Source organism: Oppia nitens, unplaced genomic scaffold (genome assembly GCF_028296485.1).
Source record: "Oppia nitens isolate AA-2021 unplaced genomic scaffold, nextdenovo-longstitch-racon4-pilon3 scaffold16_pilon_pilon_pilon, whole genome shotgun sequence".
NCBI classification, from domain to species: Eukaryota; Metazoa; Arthropoda; class Arachnida; order Sarcoptiformes; family Oppiidae; genus Oppia; species Oppia nitens.
The window spans coordinates 225,026-248,439 of NW_026533195.1; the positions used below are offsets into that span (position 1 = coordinate 225,026).

The following is a 23,414-nucleotide window of genomic DNA, read 5'->3' on the forward strand; positions in this document are numbered from 1 at the left end:
TAGTAGTAATAGTATAATATAGTAGTAGTAGTAGTAGTAGTAGTAGTAGTAGTAGTAGTAGTAGTAGTAGTAGTAGTAGTAGTAGTAGTAGTAGTAGTAGTAGTAGTAGTAGTAGTAGTAGTAGTAGTAGTAGTAGTAGTAGTAGTAGTAGTAGTAGTAGTAGTAGTAGTAATAAGAATAAAAATAATAATATCATTATTATATGTATTTATCCAACACTTGTTTGTTTGTTTAAATATGCAATTAATWTATCRCTTATAATACTATATAATATTTTTTAATTTTAAAGTATTATTTTGTATAATATTTTATTCAATAATGATTATAAAAATAAAATATTWGTGTYATTAAAAAAATCATATTATTATCAACAAAAAAAATAATAATAATTATCTATTACTAAATATATCTATATCTATATGATATATATTTTATAGCGATTAAACATTTAAATTGATTTCAATACAATATACAAGTATATAAATTAATAATAATAAATTTTTAATTAAATAAATTTTAAAAACAATAAACACTCAATAGGATTATAAAAGTTATTATAAAAATACTTAATATGTTTGTTTTAAAAATTTTTTTAAATAAAAACAACAAAAAATATCATGATTTTGTTAATTTATAATTAATATATATATATATATTTTTTTAATTATTAATATTATTATATATGTTGTTGTTGTCGACACCAGTTTTGTTGATACCATTTATTAGCTACAAGTTTCCAGTTTATTGTTAATATCGATACTGATGTTATCACACCTATGAAAAAAAATATCAATAATATAAAAAATTATTTGCATTTTATTATTATTATTTAAAAATGTATTTTTTCAATTGAAAAATATATGACATATTATACAATAAAATATAAATACATATATATATATATATTGAATAAAAAATGTTTCTCTAAAAAAAATGTTAACTAAATATTTAATTTCCTATTTTTTTTTTGGTTAGTATATCAATACTATTGTATAAATTATTAGATAAATTTTTATTTACAATGCATTGATATACACTGTATATATATATTAATATATAGTAGTAATAAAAGTAATTTTATTTGTATATATTTAAATAAATAAATAAATAAATAACTATAAATTTTTATAACCAAATCGTAATATTTTTGTTGACACTATTGGCTTATTTCAAACAAAAAAAAATATAAAAAATAAGTATATCTTAACTAATATATATATATATATATATATATACAAATAATACTATTATATATATATATATATATTGTATAATATATTTTAAGTATATTTATTTCTAAGTAATACATTAATACAAATAATAAAAAAAAATTATTTAACAGAATTCATTCACTAATATTATATATATATATATATATATATATATAAATACAAATAAAAATACTTTTAAATATAATTTTAGTTTTTTTAGTTTTTTTTCAAGAAAAAAAAGTATATCATTCTAAAGAAATTTTTATTTATTTTTTTCTAATACTATTTTTATGTATAAATAAAGTAGATTTTAGTGTTAAAAAATATTTTATTATTATTATTTTTTCGTTGAGTTTTTAATGTATAGTAAAATAACATTTGTGTCTATTATATAATAATAATAGTTTTCATAGAAATTTTCATTATTATTATTATTGTTAACAAAAGTTACAATTTTTTCTCTTTTAAAAATTTTGTGTAATTTATTTTATTAAAAAAAAATTTTTAGATAAAAGGATTATCACTAAAAATAGTCTATAAATATATATATATTTTTTTTAAATACTGTATTATATTATGAAATACAATAAGTTTTTTTAATTGGTTGAGTACACACACACACACACATAGAAAATATTATAATTGTTATTATAATAATTATTATTAAAAATAAAAATAATAAAATTATTTAAAAAAAAATTTGTTTATATTAAAACTTACCAATTGTTGCATTAAATGCTGTCTCAGTTTGATTGTCTTTATTTTGTGAGTGTTTATAATAATCTAAAAAAAATATAATTATTTTTTTAATAAAATTTTTAATTAAAAATATACTTTATAAAAAAAATAATTATATAAAATAAATAAATAATATGTATAAAAGTTAAAATTAAACCTATAATATAATTAATAATAAAATTTAACTTTTTTTTTAATTTAATATTTTATTCATATATTTTTAATTGAAATTAATTTTATTATTCAAATTAAAAAAATATATATATAATGTACTAATTTTAAATAAGTTTTTAAAAAGCTATTAAATATTATAATTATGTATATAAATATATAAATTTTTAGAAATATATATTATTTTATTTATTATTGCATAAATTAATTTTAATAATATTATTAATATAATTATATATCTTTTAGTAAAAATTATATTTTGTTTGTTTTTAATAATTTGAATATTATTAATATTAATCTTGTTTTTATTGTTATATAAATGTAAATTATATATTGATATATATATATATATATTTATAAATTAATTCATACCTAATATAAAACATAGTATAAGTACTACTGAATCCCATAGGAAGGCGCATACAGTTGCCATCATTAGTGTCTTATATTGGATGAGTCCGTGAAAACAGGGACCAAATGTTGCCAATACACCAGTGGTCAGTGATATGATGAAAGCAGTGGCCAATATAACGGTCAGCGTATGTGTCGACTGGTCATCCTATTGGTAGTTATTGATAACAACACATACACACACACACACATAAAAACACATTTACAAACACATATACAAACACATACATACACATAAAGATACATACATACAAACATACATACACACACACACATACATACATACACACAAACATACATACATACATACAAACATACATACATACATACAAACACATATATAAACACATATACAGACACACATACAAACACATATACAAACATATATAACATAAAATATAACATTAGTATTTTTAATTGCATATAAATTATTATAAATAATAAGTGCTACTTAATTACTATTAAATTATTAATTATATTATTAATATTATTATTATTATTATTAGCATTACTAAATTTGTTGTTTTTTTGTAATTTAATTTTCATACAGCATGCAAATTATATAAATTATGCAATTATGCAAATTATATTTATGTGGCTTATATTAAAGTAAAATTTATACACATAAATATATACTGTCTATAAATATTTAATATTAATAATAAAATTAATTAGTTAGACTGTATAAATATATTGTATTAATTATTAATGTTATTAATATTAATTAAATACTAAAATATAAATTAATTTTTGTTGTTGTTGTTGTTATTAATTCATAAAATATTATATAATAATAATAATAATAATATATAGGTTTACCTCATTATGTGTGGCCTCCAGAAGCAATGATAGCCAAAACAACGATTCAAATAGTTTGATAAATGCCGACACCGATGATAGTATACGCAATGCATTTGATTGGTGCCGATAGCTGAGCACCGGTAGCTTATAGCTGGATCTTCTACCTGATAGTTGATCCCATTGTTGGCTAAGTGTCGGTTCCTTAACTATTGGTGGTTTAGGTGGAGTAGTATTACTACTATTACTACTACTAGTAGTAGTCATTATAGATATATATACAGTATTTGTTGTAACAATTTTATGAGACAAAAAAAATTTAATTATAAATCATATTTTATAAAAAAAAACTTTAATTACAAACAACAATATATATAAATATATTTTTAATATACATTTAATAATTATTATTTTGTTTTCGTTTAGCTATAATAATAATAACAAAAATATTAAACAACTTTATAGTTATAAAAATTTGTATTTAGATTATTGTTTCAACATTAATCTAAATAATAAAAACAATCAATAAGTATACAAACAATTTAATTTTATCAATTATTAATTTTTATATATTAAATAAATAAATATATATATATATATATATATATAAATGTACACAAAATGACCCTCATATAAACATTATATATAACAATAATAACAGTTCAGTAAAATTTTTAAATGTGAAAATTTACGCACACAAAAATAACTAGTGTTTTAAATATAGTATTTTTAAAATAAACAAATAATTAATAATTTACTGTATATATATATATATATATATATATATATATATATTTATATATAATACAGTATATAAATATAATTTATAATTATTTACAAAAAATAAATAAATTTAAAACAAAAATACGTGATTGTATGCAACTATTGATAACTGTTTTTATCTATATATTTATAAAATTTATTATCTTAGATATATATATATACAGTATAAACATATGATTATTTAGACTTTACTGTAGTTATATATCATATGTAAATAAAATTTTATATTTATCACTTTTAATTATTTTATCTTAATTTATTTGATAAAATAAAATTTTTCCATACATTTAATTGTTTTTTATATTTGCACAACTTATTTAAAATGATTTTTTATTTATAAATAATATTATTATAAAAATTTATTTATATCTTAAAACTATATTATACCAAAATATATTATATCTGTATATTTACTAATTGCCAATTAATTGATGTTTTTTTTTAAAAAAAAAAGTTAAAACCAATTAGTAATTGTATTTTCAAAATTTATTTTTAAAGTTTTTAATACTATTTATTTTAAGAAATAATAAGTTTTACAAAAAAAAAATTAATAATATAATTAATGAAATAATAATTATATATATATATATATGTAGAAATAATAATTAAACAATAATTACTATAATATAGATGTATTAATAAAAATATTTTTACTTTATTTAAATACAGTTTATAAGTTTATATAATATTAATATGATTATATAATGTATTTTGTGATATTTAAACTTATATCATATTTTGATCTATAAATTATATATAAATATATATATATATATTTAACTAATATTTTAACTTTACTTAAATACTATAATAATAATAATAATAAACCAATTATTTTAACGATTGTTATGTAGGAGTAATGTTAGTTTTAAAAGTTATTATTTTGAAAAAATAAATAAATAAATATTTCTATCATATAAATCAAATTAACTTTTGAAATCAAATATTATATATGAGTTATAATTTAGATATAAATATATTTTAATCATTAAAAATTTATAACATTTAACAAATACATTAATTAAGAAACAAATTTTTATTTAAAAAAATACAAATATAAAACATTAACTTATTATGTTTTAAAATAAAAACATTTATTTATAGATGACATTTATATAATTTTATAATTTATATATAATATTTGATTTCAAAAGTTAATTTGATTTATATGATAGAAATATTTATTTATTTATTTTTTCAAAAATAATAACTTTTAAAACTAACATTACTCCTACATAACAATCGTTAAAATAATTGGTTTATTATTATTATTATTATAGTATTTAAGTAAAGTTAAAATATTAGTTAAATATATATATATTTATATATAATTTATAGATCAAAATATGATATAAGTTTAAATATCACAAAATACATTATATAATCATATTTATATAAAATAAATAAATATATATATACAATATATTTAATATATATAAGATTATCATTTTATAAACTATAAATAGTTATAATCACATTAAATTTTTTTTTAATAATATGTATTATATTATATATATATATAGATTAATCAAAAAAAATTATTTGTTTATTCAAACAAATAATACATTAAACATTAGTTTTATATTAAAAATTGTTTTTTTTTAAAATAAAATTTAGATATTAAGTAAATTAAATTTTATAAATAAAATATTATTAAATGTCAAGTACAATATAGATATAAATATTTATATAAATTTAGCAATATAAATTTATATTAAACAACAATTAATTATTATTATTATTAATATGAACATCATTATAATAAATATGAATATTACATTTAATTACTTATATAAATATTATGGCATTTTTTTAAAAAAAACAGTATATACTGTTTATAAACAATTATTAAAAATTAATTAATTAATAAATAAAAATTAATTAATTAATTACAATACAATTAGATTTTTTTTTTTGAATAACAATAATAAAGTTTTGATTATTATTTTTTTTTTTTGATAAATTTTTTTTTCTTTTGTAAAAAAATTATTTATTTAAATCAATATAACTATACAATATATATATACTATATATATATACTGTATATAAACTATATATATATATGTATACTTTTTAGTATCTATCTATATCGACTACCACTACCACCACCATCATCATCAGCACCCGATGTTGATACTACTACTATACGACTAGTTTGGATACCAGTGCTCGGCGTTTGTATGCCATCCCTGTATTGATGATGATTATGATAACGATGATGACGACGACCACGACGATGATGATAATGATTAGAAAATTGATTGCTAGACGACTGATCTAATTCACTATTGACAACATACCGGTGCGTTGATGAACCATGATTTCGGATCATTGCCATCAATGCCTATTAAAAAAAAAATAAATTATAAGTAGTTAATTGTAATCAAAAAAAAATAATTATATGTTTTAAAAAAAATAATAATAATTTTTTCGTTCAAAAAATTTATAAATATTTAACATTTTTTTGTTGTTGTTTAATTTAATTTACTAGTTTAGTTATTTTATTTTTAATAATTTTATTTAAAAATAATTTTGGTGTTTTGTAATAATTTAGGATTTGTTTTTAATTAATTATTTTTTTTAAAAATTTGATACTTGTTATAGAAATAATATATATATATTACATAATAATTATAAAAATAACAGATATTTAATTATGTTTTTTATTATTATAGAAATAAAATTATAAATATAATTATTGTTTTTATTATTGAAGTAGTAGTAGTAGTAGTAGTAATTTAATAAAAAAAAATTTTTATAACTGATGAAAATTTCTATAAATACATATACTATACTTAATATGATAATGTTAAAGTATAAAATAAATCAATAAAAAAATTCTAGGTATTTTTTAAGACAATTATTAATTATTTATTTAAACAATAGATAAGTTGTAAAGTAAAAAAATATACACACATACACATACACATACACATACACATACACATACACATACACATACACATACACATACACATACACACATACACACACATACATACACACACATACACATACACACACATACATACACACACATACATACACACACATACATACACACACATACATACACACACATACATACACACACATACATACACACACATACATACACATAAAAATAGCCTCAAACTTAATCATATGATAACATTTATCTGTTAAGATTACTACTATTATTGTATGAGTTTTTTTGATGAGTTTATTTACATATAATTATAAACCAAAAATTATTTCCTATTAAACAAAGTGGAAATAATGTGTTTAATTAACATAAAATTAAAGCACAAAAATTTATAGCATATTATTATTATTATAACAATTTAATAATTTTGTAGTAGTAGTAGTAGTAGTAGTGGTATTTATAATTATTTTTATTAAATTAGTTAAGATAATTTATTATTTTTGATTAATTGATTTAATTTTTTTTATATTCAATTAATTAGACCTAATAACTATTTTAAGCTATTGAATTGAAAAATATTATTAACATTTAATTTTTATTTTATTTGATATTACAGTTAATTAGAAATTAATTAAACATATTAATTAAATGTACAGTTGAATTAATTTAATAGCTATAAATGTATAAATGTAATTATAAATTATTATTATTATTATTATAGTTTTAATATTTAAATTTAATGCAAAAAATTATTATTATTTTTTATGTCTAAAATATTAAATACTAATGTTTAACCTAAATGTTTTTTTTACTTACTTTACGAAACTTTTTATGCATAAAACAATAGGTAATAGGATTGGTACACGAGCTCAGGTAGGATAGCAAATGTATATATGATATGCTTGTCGGTCCCAATAGTGAATATATCTAATAATATTAATAATAAATTAAATTAAAATATTAGTACTTTTGATAAAAAAAATAATAATACAAAATAATTTTATATAACAAAAAATATAACTAATTGACAAACATTATAATAATAATAAGTTTTATTATTAATATATTAAATATATATATATACCGTATATACTGTATATTAATATACTTATTAATTATAACAAATTATGAATATTAATATGCAGTATATAATAATAATAATAATAATAGTAAACTATTAGTTAAACTAATTAAAACAAATAATTATTAGACTATTTATTTGAGAAAAATATATWTATATATATATATATAATTATATAGAATTTAAATCAATTCAATTTAAAAAATTAATTAATTAAAAAAAATAATTACTAATTACTTATTAACAAAACAACAACAAAACAACAACAAAACCTAATTATTAAATATTTAAAAAAGAAAAAATTGTAAATATTTTTATTTTATTTATTTATTTATTTTTAACAACAAAATACCTGTTTTGGTTTATAGATGGCCCATACGTTTAGGACGTATACGGGTGTCCAGCACAGGAAAAACTCGACAACCAATACGCATAGCATATGTATAATACGTTTGCGACCAATAACTTGACTACACGTGTGTCGGGTAACACTTGATATATATATAAATAATTAATTAAATTTATTATATGATAACTTTTTTTTTAAAAAAATCAATTAATTAAATATTTACGTAAACATATATATATATATTGCATAAAAATATATATATATATATTGTTTATATTGTAATTTAAATACAGATTTATAGATACCCTTATAATCTATTTATAATGTAATATAATATGTTTATAATATATACTTTTTATATACATATATATATATATATATATATATATATATATATATATATATATATATATATATATATATATATATATATATATATATATATATATATATATATATATTAACATTTTTTTTAGTAATATTTATATAATAATAATTATTATTATATATTATAAATAATATATAGATAACTAATATAGAATAAGAAATAAAAAACAAATTTATTACATATATATATATATATATATATATATATATATATATATATATACTGTAATATAATTATTATTAATTTTATTTAAAAACCTCAAAAAAATAATTTTATTTATAAATTTAGATTATATTTTGTTGTTGGTTTAATTAATAATTAATACTAATAATAATAGACTAATTTAAATATACTGTAATTAAAATATACAGTATATATAATATATATATATATTTTTTAATAATATACAGTATTATAGTATAAATTTATGAAAAAATAAAAATTATTTTGATATAATTTAAAAAAAAAAATTATTCATAAACATAATTAATTGATAATAATTTTATTATTATTATTTAAAAAAATTTTGATATTAAATCTAAACTATAATTTTAAATTATAAAATTAAATTAATGATAAAAAATGCTAAGATATTCACAATAAAATCATATATTAAATCCCATTAAACACATTGTATATAAAAATTTTATATAACATTTTCATTAGCATAAAACAAATTATAGATTTTTATTTTGATTTTTATTTGTTTTAAAAAGTTTGTCACAAAAATTAGTCAGAAAATAAGTTTTGTAATTAAAAATAGTTTTAATATAACAACAAATAAAATTTGAAATTAAATATATATATATATATTTATATAAAAAATAAATAAATAAAATATATATATATAAATTATTGTAGAAAATTTGCAAATAAATTAACTTTCAAAACTAATACATAGATATTTATTTTATAATTTAATTTTAATTTTTAAGTGCAAAATTTAATGTATGAATTTACATTAGTATATTATTTTTTTTACAATTATAAAATATTTATTTATTCAAATAAAATTAAAAAAAAATACTAAAAATTTATTAATAATAAATATTTTATAATAATATTACGAAAACATAAAAAAATAAAAAAAAATTTAAATAACTAATAAGTTATAAATTAATCTCTATTTTTTAAAACTAATTATTATTAAAATAAAATTACTTATTAGTAGATTATAATTATAAAAATAATAAATAAAAATTTTATTAAACATTTAATTCCATGTAATATAGATCTAAAAAATATTAATTTATTAATAAGTAATAACTTATAAACTTATAAAATATTTTGTTATTGTATTTATAATCTAAAAATAATTATTATTTATTAATTTTAAATTATAAGCTGATCAATTTTTTTTAATTATTAGTATAGTAGTATACATTGTAAAATAATTTATAATTATTAACATATAAAAATATTTTAATTTTTTATATAATGCTAACTATTAACATTTTTTTAAAAAAAACTATATATATCTATTTTCATTATAAAAAATAAATATTTAATAAAAATGTATTATTATTTTGCAATAAAATAAAATAATTTTGTTATTAAAAAAATTTAATTTATCTAAACTAAAAACAAATAAAAAAAATTATATTACTTGACATTATTATTTGAGTTTTTTTTGTTGTAAAGCAAATATTACAATAAATATAAAAAAGTAAAATTATATATATATATATTTAATATTCCCATTAAATTTGTATTTTAAAAAATAATATTTATTTTAAATTATTTATATAACTTTTAGGATATAATAATTTTTTTTTATAATAATAATAATAATAACTAAATAAATATCACTTAAAACTAATGATAAATAATTTATATGTATATATATATATATAAATATTTTAAAAATAATATATATAAAAATAAAATTTTATGCTTACATAAAATTTGAATTATTTTTTTTTATTATTTTATATTAATTTTTAGTATTAATAGTATTATTATTATTACTTATATAATATATTTATATAAATTTATATCCTAGATAACGATTGTATTATTTATTGTATTAATATTTATTGTTATTTATTTTATTTTTTGCTCAAACATAATGGGGTTTGTTTTAGGTAACATATATTATACATACAGTAAATACAGTATATAATCAGTAAATTTTTAAAATACAGTATATAATCGTCTAAAAATATTTCAATACAAAAAATAAATTAACAATACGTTTGTTATATCCCTTGGAAAATAAAATTAACAATTTTTTTATCAACTAAATTTAATTTACTAATTAATTACATTAATCTATACTGTAGTTATAGTAGATATAGTTACAAATATATTAATAATAATATAATAAATATATATATTATTGATTATACTCTAGTTTGATATTTATTTATTTATTTTTATTTTGCTAATAAACTATAATATCGGAGAAAAAAAATAATAATACAAAAAATATATATATTTTTTTTTCAAAATATATATTTATATATTTAATCCATATATATATAAAACAACTTATATTGATATTATATTACATATTATTTATACTGTTATATATATATATATATATATATATATGATTTACACTTAATAATAAATATTTTAGCAAATTTGAGCATGTTATATTTTTATAATCTTATAATAATAATAATAATATCTTATAATATATATATGATAAATATATAGATATCTATTTTTTAAAATAATCTAATAGATTTAAACTTGACAAAAATTTTAAACTAATATTTTAAGCTTATTATTGTAACTATATATTAGAAAAAAATATATAGTTAAACATTATTGGGAATCGAACTCACAAAACAACTTGATTTATTTGAAAACTTGAAATTAATTAATAATATTATTTGTTTAATATATTTATAATTACTATTAAATTATTTTTTTTTATTTATTATTAAAGTAGTTATCAATTTTTTATTTACAGTATAATGGTATTAAACAAATAAACAAACTTATAATAACAGCTTAAATAAATAAATAAATATTTTTTAAAAATAAATATATTATTGTTTACATTATAAAGTAAATTATTTTTAATATTATTATGATATTATTATTATCCATAAATATAATAATATATTTTAGTAATATATAGGTATATATATATATAATATATATAATATCTATAGTATAGATTTAATTATCAAAAAAATAATATATATATAGATATAAAATAAATTATCTAACTTACCCCAATTTCAATTTGTTAACACGTATAACATTGTTACGGGAATCGGTATCAACTAATAGCATACGATTGCCAACAGCACCGGTAGTACCAGTAGTAGTACTACTAGTAGTATTACTATCAATCAGATCACTGTCCATATGTTGTTGTTTTTCAATTAAATTATTTTTATCATTTAATATACCGTTAATAAAACCAGTTTTACAATTATAGCTAACAGGTTGACTACTACTACTACCACTAGTGCTACAACCATTAGCACCGGTATTATTATTATTAGTATTACTACTACTAGTAATACAATTAAATACCCGGGTTAGTTGCTGCTGTTTTATAGCCCGGTGCTTATGTTCAACCATTAATAAATTATTAGTAGTAGTATTAGTATTATTATTACTACTACCACTACTACCACTGCCATTATTATTATTATTATTACAATATCTAGCATTATCATCATTGTCATCATCATCGTCATCGACATCAATAGCATTATCATTAATATCCGGTCTAAATATGCTAATACCGTGCAATTCACGGCTGACCATTGTATAGGCAGTTATGATAACCAGGCCGGGTATTACCAGTAGCACAGTTACCAATAATATATTAAACATTTCCTCCATTGTATCCGATGGCCATTGTTCCCGGCACTTGTACTTTCCTATTAATAAAATTTTTTTTTTATAAATAAATTATAAAAAAAATTAAACTTTTTGTTTGAATACCTGTTTGATTAGTTGGCAATAGTTGACTGAATATACAGATCGGTAACATTATTATGATATTAGTTAACCAAATGCCGGTAATTACACGATAGGAATGGGATAGGGTTTGCCATTGTCTGGACTCCAGGGGCCGGCAGATTGCAAAATACCTTTCCAACGATATGGATACCAGTGTCCAGGCGGACACACCAACCGATATGGCTATATATATATATTTGCAAATTAATTGAATTAATTATTTAGTTTGTTTTATTATTATTATATTATATTTTTATTATATATCTAAATATATATATTAACATAAATATTAGTGATTATTAATTTATATAAATAAAAAATTATATTTTATTTATATATAAATATATATAAATGAAAAAAATATATTATATATTGATTTTATATGATGGAAATGTTGAATATAATAAACAAATATATATATTCAAAAATATTTCAATTTATTTATTTATTTTTTGTAAATAATAATAAAAGTATTATATCAATACATGACACGCTTTAAGTACACTTAAACAGCTAAATAAAAATATTATTTTAAACTTTTATAATATACTGTATATATAAATATATATATATATATACCGGTAGATATGATATATTTATATAAAATTTATATCACATTATAAAATATGTAAAGTAAATAATGTATCAAATTTTGTTATATTATATATATATATATATATAGATATATTGATATATATATATAGATATATTGATATATATATATATGATTTAATACTATTTTATTATTGAAAATATTTCTATATAAACTATTTTATTTATTTGTGAATATATTTTTTTGTGACAATAATACTAATAATAAAATAAGACAACTAAATATTTTTCTGTATTCAGATTTTATTATTTTTTTTTAAACAAAATAAATAAATTTATTGAATTTTATTTTTATATTAATACTTCTAAGTCGAAATAAATAACAATAAAAATTCAATATATTAATAATAAAATAATATCATTATATTAATCTATATATATATATAATATTGAATCAAATAAAAATTAGATATTATATTATAGATTCAGAAAATATCTACTTATTTATTATTTTTTATTATTATTTATTAATTTTAAAAAAATATTTTTTATTTTAAACTTGTAAATAAAATTATTTATATTTTCCGTCACATATTATAATTTTTTAGCAAATTTTTCCTAAAATCTAAAAATAATAATAATAATAATAATAAATTATTTTTTTTAAAACTAATAAATAAATATTGTTATACACAATGCACTTAAATAAAAAATTAATTAAATTTGAATTTTATGCATAATAATAATACATTAGTAAAACAAAATAATAATACTGTAAATAATTAATACTTATGTTTTTTTTTTTGAAAAAATATTAAATAAAATTTAAGATAACAAAAAAATATGAAAAAATATATTATTTCAACAAAAAAATTATAATAAATATTTAACAATAAAATGTCAAATACATAAATAAGTAGCTTAAACTGTATATATATTTTAAACTTATTATTATTATTATGTATAAAAACTAATATTTTTTTTTTAAAGAAAAATATTAATTATAATAATCTTAAATACACTAATAATAATAATAATAATATTACAATTATTTTATATATTTAATATATTGTATTATACTATACCTTGAATATACGGTATTATTTTGCACAATAGACCACCAAATATAAACTCCTTAAGTATTGATCCGATTAACGTAAATGGCATACAAAATACACCTAGATGATATAATTAAAAATAAAATAAAAATATATATATATGTTATTTTTCAAAATTTAATTTATTAATACTGATAATAATAATAATAATAATACTGTTATACTACTAAGTAATACTAATGTTAACAATACGATAATAATAATAATAATAAACTAATTAGCAGTAGTAATAAATGTTATTTTATAATTTTTTAGAGTTAAAAAAATATGCTTTTATATTAGTAAATATTTATATAGATATATATATATATATCATAATAATTGTATATATATAGTAATAATTGTTAATCTAATACTATATTATTATTATTAAATAATTTAATTTTAAATTTAATTTTCTTATATATATAATAATAATAATAATAATAATTTTTTATAATAAATCTGTGATATATCTGTGTATATAATATATATATATATTCAATATATTAAAAACTAATTAATACTATACATGTAATAATATTTTATAATTACATGTATGTTAATGAATCTATATATATATAATTAAAAACAAATTGATAATGATGATGATTAATAGCTATTTAATTTTATAGTCAATATGTCAATTATATATATATATTTGGTAGTATAATTAATTATACATATATTATACAGTAGTATATTATAATTGAAATTTTTTATTCAACAAAAAATAAAATATATTTAACACTTGATTAATTTAGCAACAAAAAAAATGGTTAATATTTTATAATAACTTTAATAATCATAATGTAAATTACATTTTAATAATGTTTTTTTTGAAATATTATTTTGTATTGTTATATAAAAAAAATAGTAAAATGTTTTGTTAAACTAAATAATTATTTTATTTTTTTGAAAAAATAAATCTCAATTTTGCAGATTTTATTATTTTATTAATTTTATGTTTTTTAAAAAATAAACTAAACTTATTTTTAATAATATATATTATGAATTAATATTATGTTACACTATCTTGAATTACAATTATTTTATATATATATATAATTTAATACTTAAAAAAATATATTTAATTAATTCATAATAGTATTTAAAAATAAAATGTAATTATTTTCTGCATATAATAAACATATTTATATATATTGTATAACATTATTAAAAAAAAATTATAACAATTAGCTTAATAATAAAGTTTTATTTTAATAAATAAATAATTGTTTACTTATACTAGTTAAATAATAATTAGTTTTTTTTAAATAAAAATTGTCTAGACAAAAAAAATAATTAAATCTATAATAAAATATCGTTTAATTAAACTAAAAAAATACAATATAAATTTTTTGTTTAATCAAGTATTAAAAAAAATTTAATTAAATTTAAAAAACAAAATTAATTACTAATTAAAACAAACAAACAAACAATAATTATAATAATAATAATAAATTGTATATAAATTTATAGAAAATAATTATTGTTTTCAAAATCGTAAATAATTATATATTTTAGAATTTTCAATAACAATATTTTTTATATATTTTTTTCATTATAATTTTATTATTATTTAAAAAAATAATACTAATATATAAGTATATATATATATATATATATAAATCTATAACACTTACCTAAAAATATATCACTAATAGCTAGATTTGTTAGAAAACAATTTGTAACATTTGATTTCAATCTATTATTTAATAATAGTGTCAATAGGGCGGCACAGTTGCCGACAATGCAAATCATAAATATAATTATATAACAAATTATACGTATAATAATTGTTATGTCAATAGATATTTCTGGGAAAATCATTGTTTGATTATTATTATTATTATAGTTATTATTATTATTATTAATATAATAATCATTATTATTATTATTATTAATATCACTTATATTAGTAATTATAGAAATATTATTTATTATATTAATTAGTAAATTATTATTATTATCGTTATTGTTATTTAATTTATAATAATTATTGTTATTATTTGAATTATATAAATTAATTTTTTTTTTTTAAAAAATCCATCAATAATTGGGCAATTGTTAATGTATTATTAAAATTATTATTATTATTTATGTAATTATTATTAATTTTATTAATACTAGTAAAAGTATTATTGTTATAATAAATATTATGATTAAAATCATGATAATTATTACTGTAATTATTATTATACATGTTTTATTGTAATAATTTTTTTAAATATATATATATATATATATTTATGTATGTAAATACAATATATGTATATTTATTAAATAAATATTTTTATTTAATTATTATTATATATATATGGATTAATAAGTAAATAATAGTATTATTTATATTGAATACTCATATTAATTACATATTGACACTATTATTATTATTATTATTATTATAACTTTATTATTATATATAAATTAACATTACATTAAAAATATATAAATTATTTATTAATTTATATATATATATATATATAAAACAGTTGAAAACTTGTTGATATACTGGTATATAATAATAATAATACAATAAACAGTAGATTTTAGTTATTTATAGACTTTAATAAGCAATTTAAATACAAAAAAAGCAAACATTTATTTTATTTTTTCTTAAAAAAAATTATTTTATTTTCAATTCAAATTTTTAAAACCAAAAAAACAAACAAAAGTTACTAGATGATTATTTTTTTGATGTTATAATTTTTAATATATATATATATATATATATAGAAAAACACTAGTATAAAAAAACACAACTAAAATTGGTTTTTTTTATTTATAAAAAATATCTAAATTTTATACATTTTTTTACAATTTACACTCGACTATGACAACAACAAACAAAACAATTTTTAAAAATTCAAATCAATATATATATATATATATATATATATATATATATATATATATACAGTGTTTTTCATTTACAATATTCAAAAGTCAAAATCACCCTGTTGTTTAGTAGTTATAAACTATATTTATATATATGTAAAAAAATTATATATATATATATATATATATATAACACAGAATATTCTTTTATAATAAACTAGTATTATATAGATTATAGGATTTATTTTTCTCAATATATTTATGTTTTTCAACACAAACACATACTAAATATATTTTAGTATATATATTATATGCAGTATATACAGGTATATTACAGTATATATAGATATATAATTTATTTTTAGTATTGTATATATTTATGTTAAGCCTGCGCGCTTTAAATAATATATATATATATATATATATATATTATATATATCCTACAATACAATATATATRTATATAAAGTACTGTACGCTACAAATACATAGCAAATATATAGTATATTGTATTAAAAAATTGCGCGACAAATATGTCAAATATGTTAACTATTATTATTATAAAAAAATGTTAAAATTTTTTTAAAAAAATAATTATTATTATATTCATAAACTCATAATTCATACAAAATATTAATCATATATATATATATATATATATATATATAATATATATGATATAATATTATATAATTAAGAATAGATAATTAAATATATGAATATTTTAAATTTAATTAAAAAAAACTTAATTTTAAGTATTTAATTAATTGATCGCAAAAAAAGTCAAATAATTTTTGTGGCTTTTTTTTAATTAAAAAATTGTAATAATAATTAAAATCTAAATTTTTTTCAAAAAATAAATTGTTTTGATACCTTTATTCAGATTATTATCGATATATTATATTCAAGGTTAGTATAATAATATAATGTATTTTATTAGGTATTAATAGACTATAATTTTTTTTTGTGAAAAAATTATTTTGTGAACATTATAATGATTTAAATTTATTTATTTTTTGTTACACTTATATTGTATGTATGAATCTATAGATCAATTGTCAAATATTAGTTGTTAAATGGTATTAAATTATTTGCAAATTATTTACAACAAATAAAATTTCTAAAAAAATAAATAAAATAAAATCAATTTTATGCGCTCAACAAATGTTTTATATTGAATAACATATAATATAGTCTAATATAACTAGAGTTTTAAAAAAACTAAAAAAAACTTAAATAAAAAATTCAGAAATTTCTAAAAAATAGTCGAAAATTTTGTGGAAAATTTCTGAGAAATAAATTTTCTATAAATATATTAATTAGTGTTTTTTATTTTGTTATCAATGAATTGAAACAATTTCTATTATAACTATAAATATTATTATTATTATTATTTTAATTAACATTCAAAGTTATAATAATAATAATTCACTAATAATAACATTTAAATCTAAAAAATATTTTTACAAATTTTTAATAATTACTATAATTATATAATAATTTTTTCAAAAAAAATAATAATAATAATCTCATATAATAATTAATGTAAATAAAAGTCTATAGAAATTTACTCATTAAAAATCAAATAAATAAAATTTCTATAGAAATTTCTATAGAAATTTTATTTATTGAAAAATTTTTTTATTTTGAAAACTAAATGTATTAGGTAAAAAAATAAATAAATATATTTTTTTTGTACAATTAATTTTGTTGAAGCATGCATAAATATTTTTTTATTTATATAAAAATTAAAAAAAAATTAAACTAAAAATATAATATATAAATCTCAACAAACAATATATCATATAATTAGCATTTAATTAGATACACTATTGTCCTAGATGCGCAAAAATAAATAAATAAATAAATAAAAATAAACTAGCTAAAATTCAATAATTATTTAAATTATTTTATTTTGTTGTTGAATATATATCAATAGGTCATAGAATATAATAAACATAATTATATATAATATTAGTAATAATTCATAAAAAAAAATTTGAATAAATAATATAAACTAATTAGATATTTATTTATTTATTTACTTGATTTTATTGTTAATTATTTCAATGAAAAATAAATAAACTAAATTAAAAAAAAATTAGGTTAATTTTCAAATAGTTTTATTATTTAATTTTTTTGTTAATTAATAATTGAACTAGATAATAATAAAATTAATATGTTATTAAACGCTAACTTGAATATTATCAAAAAATATAGTACATAAATCATATATATACAGTATAATCTCTATATAAAATACATAGTAACTAGTATTTTTAGATTTTCAATATCAATTAATACTTATTTACTGTATATTTAGTCTAACGTTAAAATATTTGTAGATTTTTTTTTAATAAATATAAAATATTCCCAATAATTATATATATATATATAAAATATAAGATTAACATTATATATAAATAAAAATAATAGAAATGTTAAAATACATTACTTAATGGTTATGTATTAAACCACTAAACCACATATATATATATCATACACTAATAACATACACATACTAGTGTTGGCACAAAAAAGAGAGAGAGAAATTTATAAAAATAATAGAAAAATTTCTAGAAAGTTTCTAAAAAAAAAATTAAAAATTATTAATAGTATTTTAATTATTAGTTATAGTTAAAGTAAATAGTTAATTAATTTAATTATATTAAACTATGATATATATATATATATATATACTGTATATAATAAAATGATCGAGTTGAAAATTTTACAAAATTAATTATTATTAAATAATTATAATTATTTTATATATATATATATATATATATATATAGGTATCCTTTATTTAGTAGTCTACTATTTAGTATAATATTCAATATGTCTAATTAATATATTGTAGTCTATTATTACAATAGCTTTAAATATATGGGGATCCTATAGTCTAATAGTACAGTTAAATTTCTATAGAAATTTATTCATGATAAATTGATATTTTCTAGAAATTTTAACTCACAGAAATTTATTAGAAACTTTCTACTGTATTTGCCCATCTCTCTAACACATATTGAAATTAATTGACAATTTTTTTTTTTTAAAAAAAGGCAATTAATTAATATTGTATTACTTGAATAAAAAAATACAATATATATATAAAACTTAATTAATTATATTTAATTTTTTTTTGTTGTTGGTAACTATTAGTGTGTTAAGAGTATAGAAAATTAATTGCCATAAACTATAATAATAATAATAATACTATAATTATAAATTATACCTAATATTATACTAAAACTAAAAATAATAAATTTTGTATTGTATTGTACTAAACATAAAAAATAAACATTTTTTGTTGTTGTTGTTATAGTTTAATTGGATTTAAATATATATAAAAATTTTATTTTTAGCTACTAATTAGTATTTAAAGATATTTGATATTATCAATCAACATAATATTAATGTACTAATGTATATATACATTATATATATATATATATATATATATATATATATATATTATTTTTTAATATTTGTTATAATATCAGTCTAAAGTAAGTATAAATTTAAATTAAATTAAATAAATTAAACAAAAAAAAATTAATAAATTTTTATCTAATTATATATTATAATCTTATAGTAATATAATCTAATAATATAACTTATATATAAATAATAACATTTATTTATTACATACAAATTTGATTATCTTTTTTTAAGTATATTTTCCATAAATTTAATATAAAAATTATATTTTTAAATATATATTATATTAGATTAGATTAAAAATAATATAAATCTAATAAGATTTTTAAATAATAATCATATTATTATTTTTTTAAAGATTAAATTTTTTTTAACTGAAATTAATTAAAGAATTAGTTTTTCCGATATTATTAAATTATATTATAAAATTAATATTTGTTTTTTTTATAAAAAAAATTATTATAATATCAAAAGTATAAAACCATATCATAACGTATTTAATAATTTCAAAAAAAAATTAACAAATTAATTGATGAAAATTTAAATCTTGATTTTGACAAACTGTGATATTTAATGTAAATTATTGTAAATATGTTTTAAAAATAAAATTATTTTTATACAATATTTAAAATTTAAATAAATATATATATATATAATTACTGATTTATTTCCATGACGATTGATTTGACAATTTTAAATGTTAATAATATTAGTAGTAAAACTTTAATTTTTTTATTATTTTTTAATTATTAAATCATTTTTTTCTAAAAAAATAAGATTAATATTTTTTTGTATACTATTGGATCGTTAGTTTTATTTTATTTTTTAAACAATTATTTTTTGAAAAAATAAAACTTGACTTTGGCAACGCTAGTTGAAAATTTAAAAAAAAATATTAAATTTCAAATGTTAAAAATTATTTTTTCCCCCAATATTTGTTATGTATTATATAAATATAATATATATATATACATAAATTAGCATTATAAATTATCTATCGATAATCAACGACACGTGTATATTATTATTTATATAATTCAATAAATTTATGTATAAATTATAATATATAAATTATTAATAGATTTATTACTATAGATTTTTATTAACTAATAATTATAAATAAATTATATTAAGATTTTAATGTATCGACAGATTAAGTTATCATTTAAGCAAATAATGTTAAAATAATAATAATAATAATAATAATAAAATTATAATTTTCTATATTTATATGCACACGTGTATCGAAAAAAAACAAATATTTCAATTATAAATATTTATTTATTTTTTAATAATTAATAAAATTAAATATAAAATTTCATATTACTTTATAATTATATACTGTATATAATTAATATACTGTATATATATATATAATGAGTGAAAACTGATATTTATTTTAAATTTTTTTTACTAATTTTAGTAAATGTATAATATTTTTAGTTTTTTTTATAAGTATTTAAATACATAAAATTTTCATAAGATTATTTTATTTATGTAGTCGCTATAAATAATCTAAATTAATTATTTAAAAACAATAACTCCAACAAATTAAAATTTAAAAAAATAAATAAATTTGATTAAAATAAATACTAAATTATATATATATATTATATCTATTAATAGTTTAAATTAAATTATACTGATTTATTACCAACAAATTTATGTAAGAAATAAAATTATTTATTAAAAAAATATATTAAATAAATAATTAGTTTTTTAAAAAAAAGTTTAAAAAAACATTTTAAAAAAAATAATTTGATTATTATAGTTTTATAAAAAAAATATTCATTCAACATTAAAAAAGTAATATATAAATATAAACTTAAATAAAACTACATATATATATAAATTATATATTATTTTCTATTATTTATTATTTTATGTAAACAATGATATACTATATTATATTATATATATATATTGCTATTTGACAAAAATATTAATTAATTAATCAATAATCATTTGAAATTTAAGTTTATTTATACAAAAATAAATAGATTATATAACTAAACATAAAAATTTTATATTGTAGGGGAAGTGGGGTATTACTGACATTTAGGACTAAGCTAAACTAACTTATGTAAACCAAAACACTCGGTAATATACCACCGGCCCTTACGGTTGGGCTCTCAACCCGGTCGGTTTCGTGGTGTGTGGCTTAAGGGGCGAGCGGATCCCCTTGTTCCCCGACATAGTCGGGTAACTCCTACTATACGGGAGTAACCGTGTTCATGTTTGTAGTTGACAACGGACATGTCATCGGGTATGCAATTACCTTCAGGATAGGATACCTTATAGATGGATTACCATATACGTAGGTTGCTTTATAGGAGTTAACCCATAAGTAGGTTATCATATATGTAGGTTGCCGTATAGGTAGGTTATCTTATAGGTAGGTAAACATACAGGTAGGTTATCTTATAGATGGACTACCATATCGGCAGACAACTATAGATAGGTTACCGTGCAGTTAGATTACCTTATAGATAGGTTACCATATAAGCAGGTTACATTATAGATAGTTTACTATATGAGTAGGTTCCTTATAATCAGATTACAATATAGGTAGGTTATCTTATAGGTATGTTATCCTAAAATATTGCATACCTCAGTGTCTCTGTCATGTCGTTAGTTTAGGTTCTCTCGTAGGTTCATCTGTAGGTACTCTCGTAGGTTCACCTGTAGGTACTCTCGTAGGTTCACCTGTAGGTAC

General features: G+C 15.0%; 2 protein-coding genes across 2 annotated transcripts; both read right to left on the reverse strand.

Moving 5' to 3' along the window:
• Positions 1-676: 676 nt before the first annotated feature.
• Positions 677-12,159, reverse strand: LOC128965177 (uncharacterized). The gene is made up of 8 exons (XM_054311829.1): positions 12,023-12,159; positions 8,451-8,589; positions 7,834-7,944; positions 6,413-6,456; positions 3,351-3,582; positions 2,493-2,679; positions 1,932-1,994; positions 677-774 (listed from the first exon to the last, which is right to left on the reverse strand). Exons 1-8 carry the CDS (start codon positions 12,157-12,159, stop codon positions 677-679), a joined length of 1,011 nt encoding a protein of 336 aa, XP_054167804.1.
• Positions 12,160-12,322: 163 nt separating this feature from the next.
• Positions 12,323-23,057, reverse strand: LOC128965178 (cholecystokinin receptor-like). The gene is made up of 5 exons (XM_054311831.1): positions 23,040-23,057; positions 22,836-22,992; positions 12,748-12,948; positions 12,459-12,683; positions 12,323-12,363 (listed from the first exon to the last, which is right to left on the reverse strand). The coding sequence occupies exons 1-5, from the start codon at positions 23,055-23,057 to the stop codon at positions 12,323-12,325; spliced, it is 642 nt and encodes a 213-aa protein (XP_054167806.1).
• Positions 23,058-23,414: the final 357 nt, after the last annotated feature.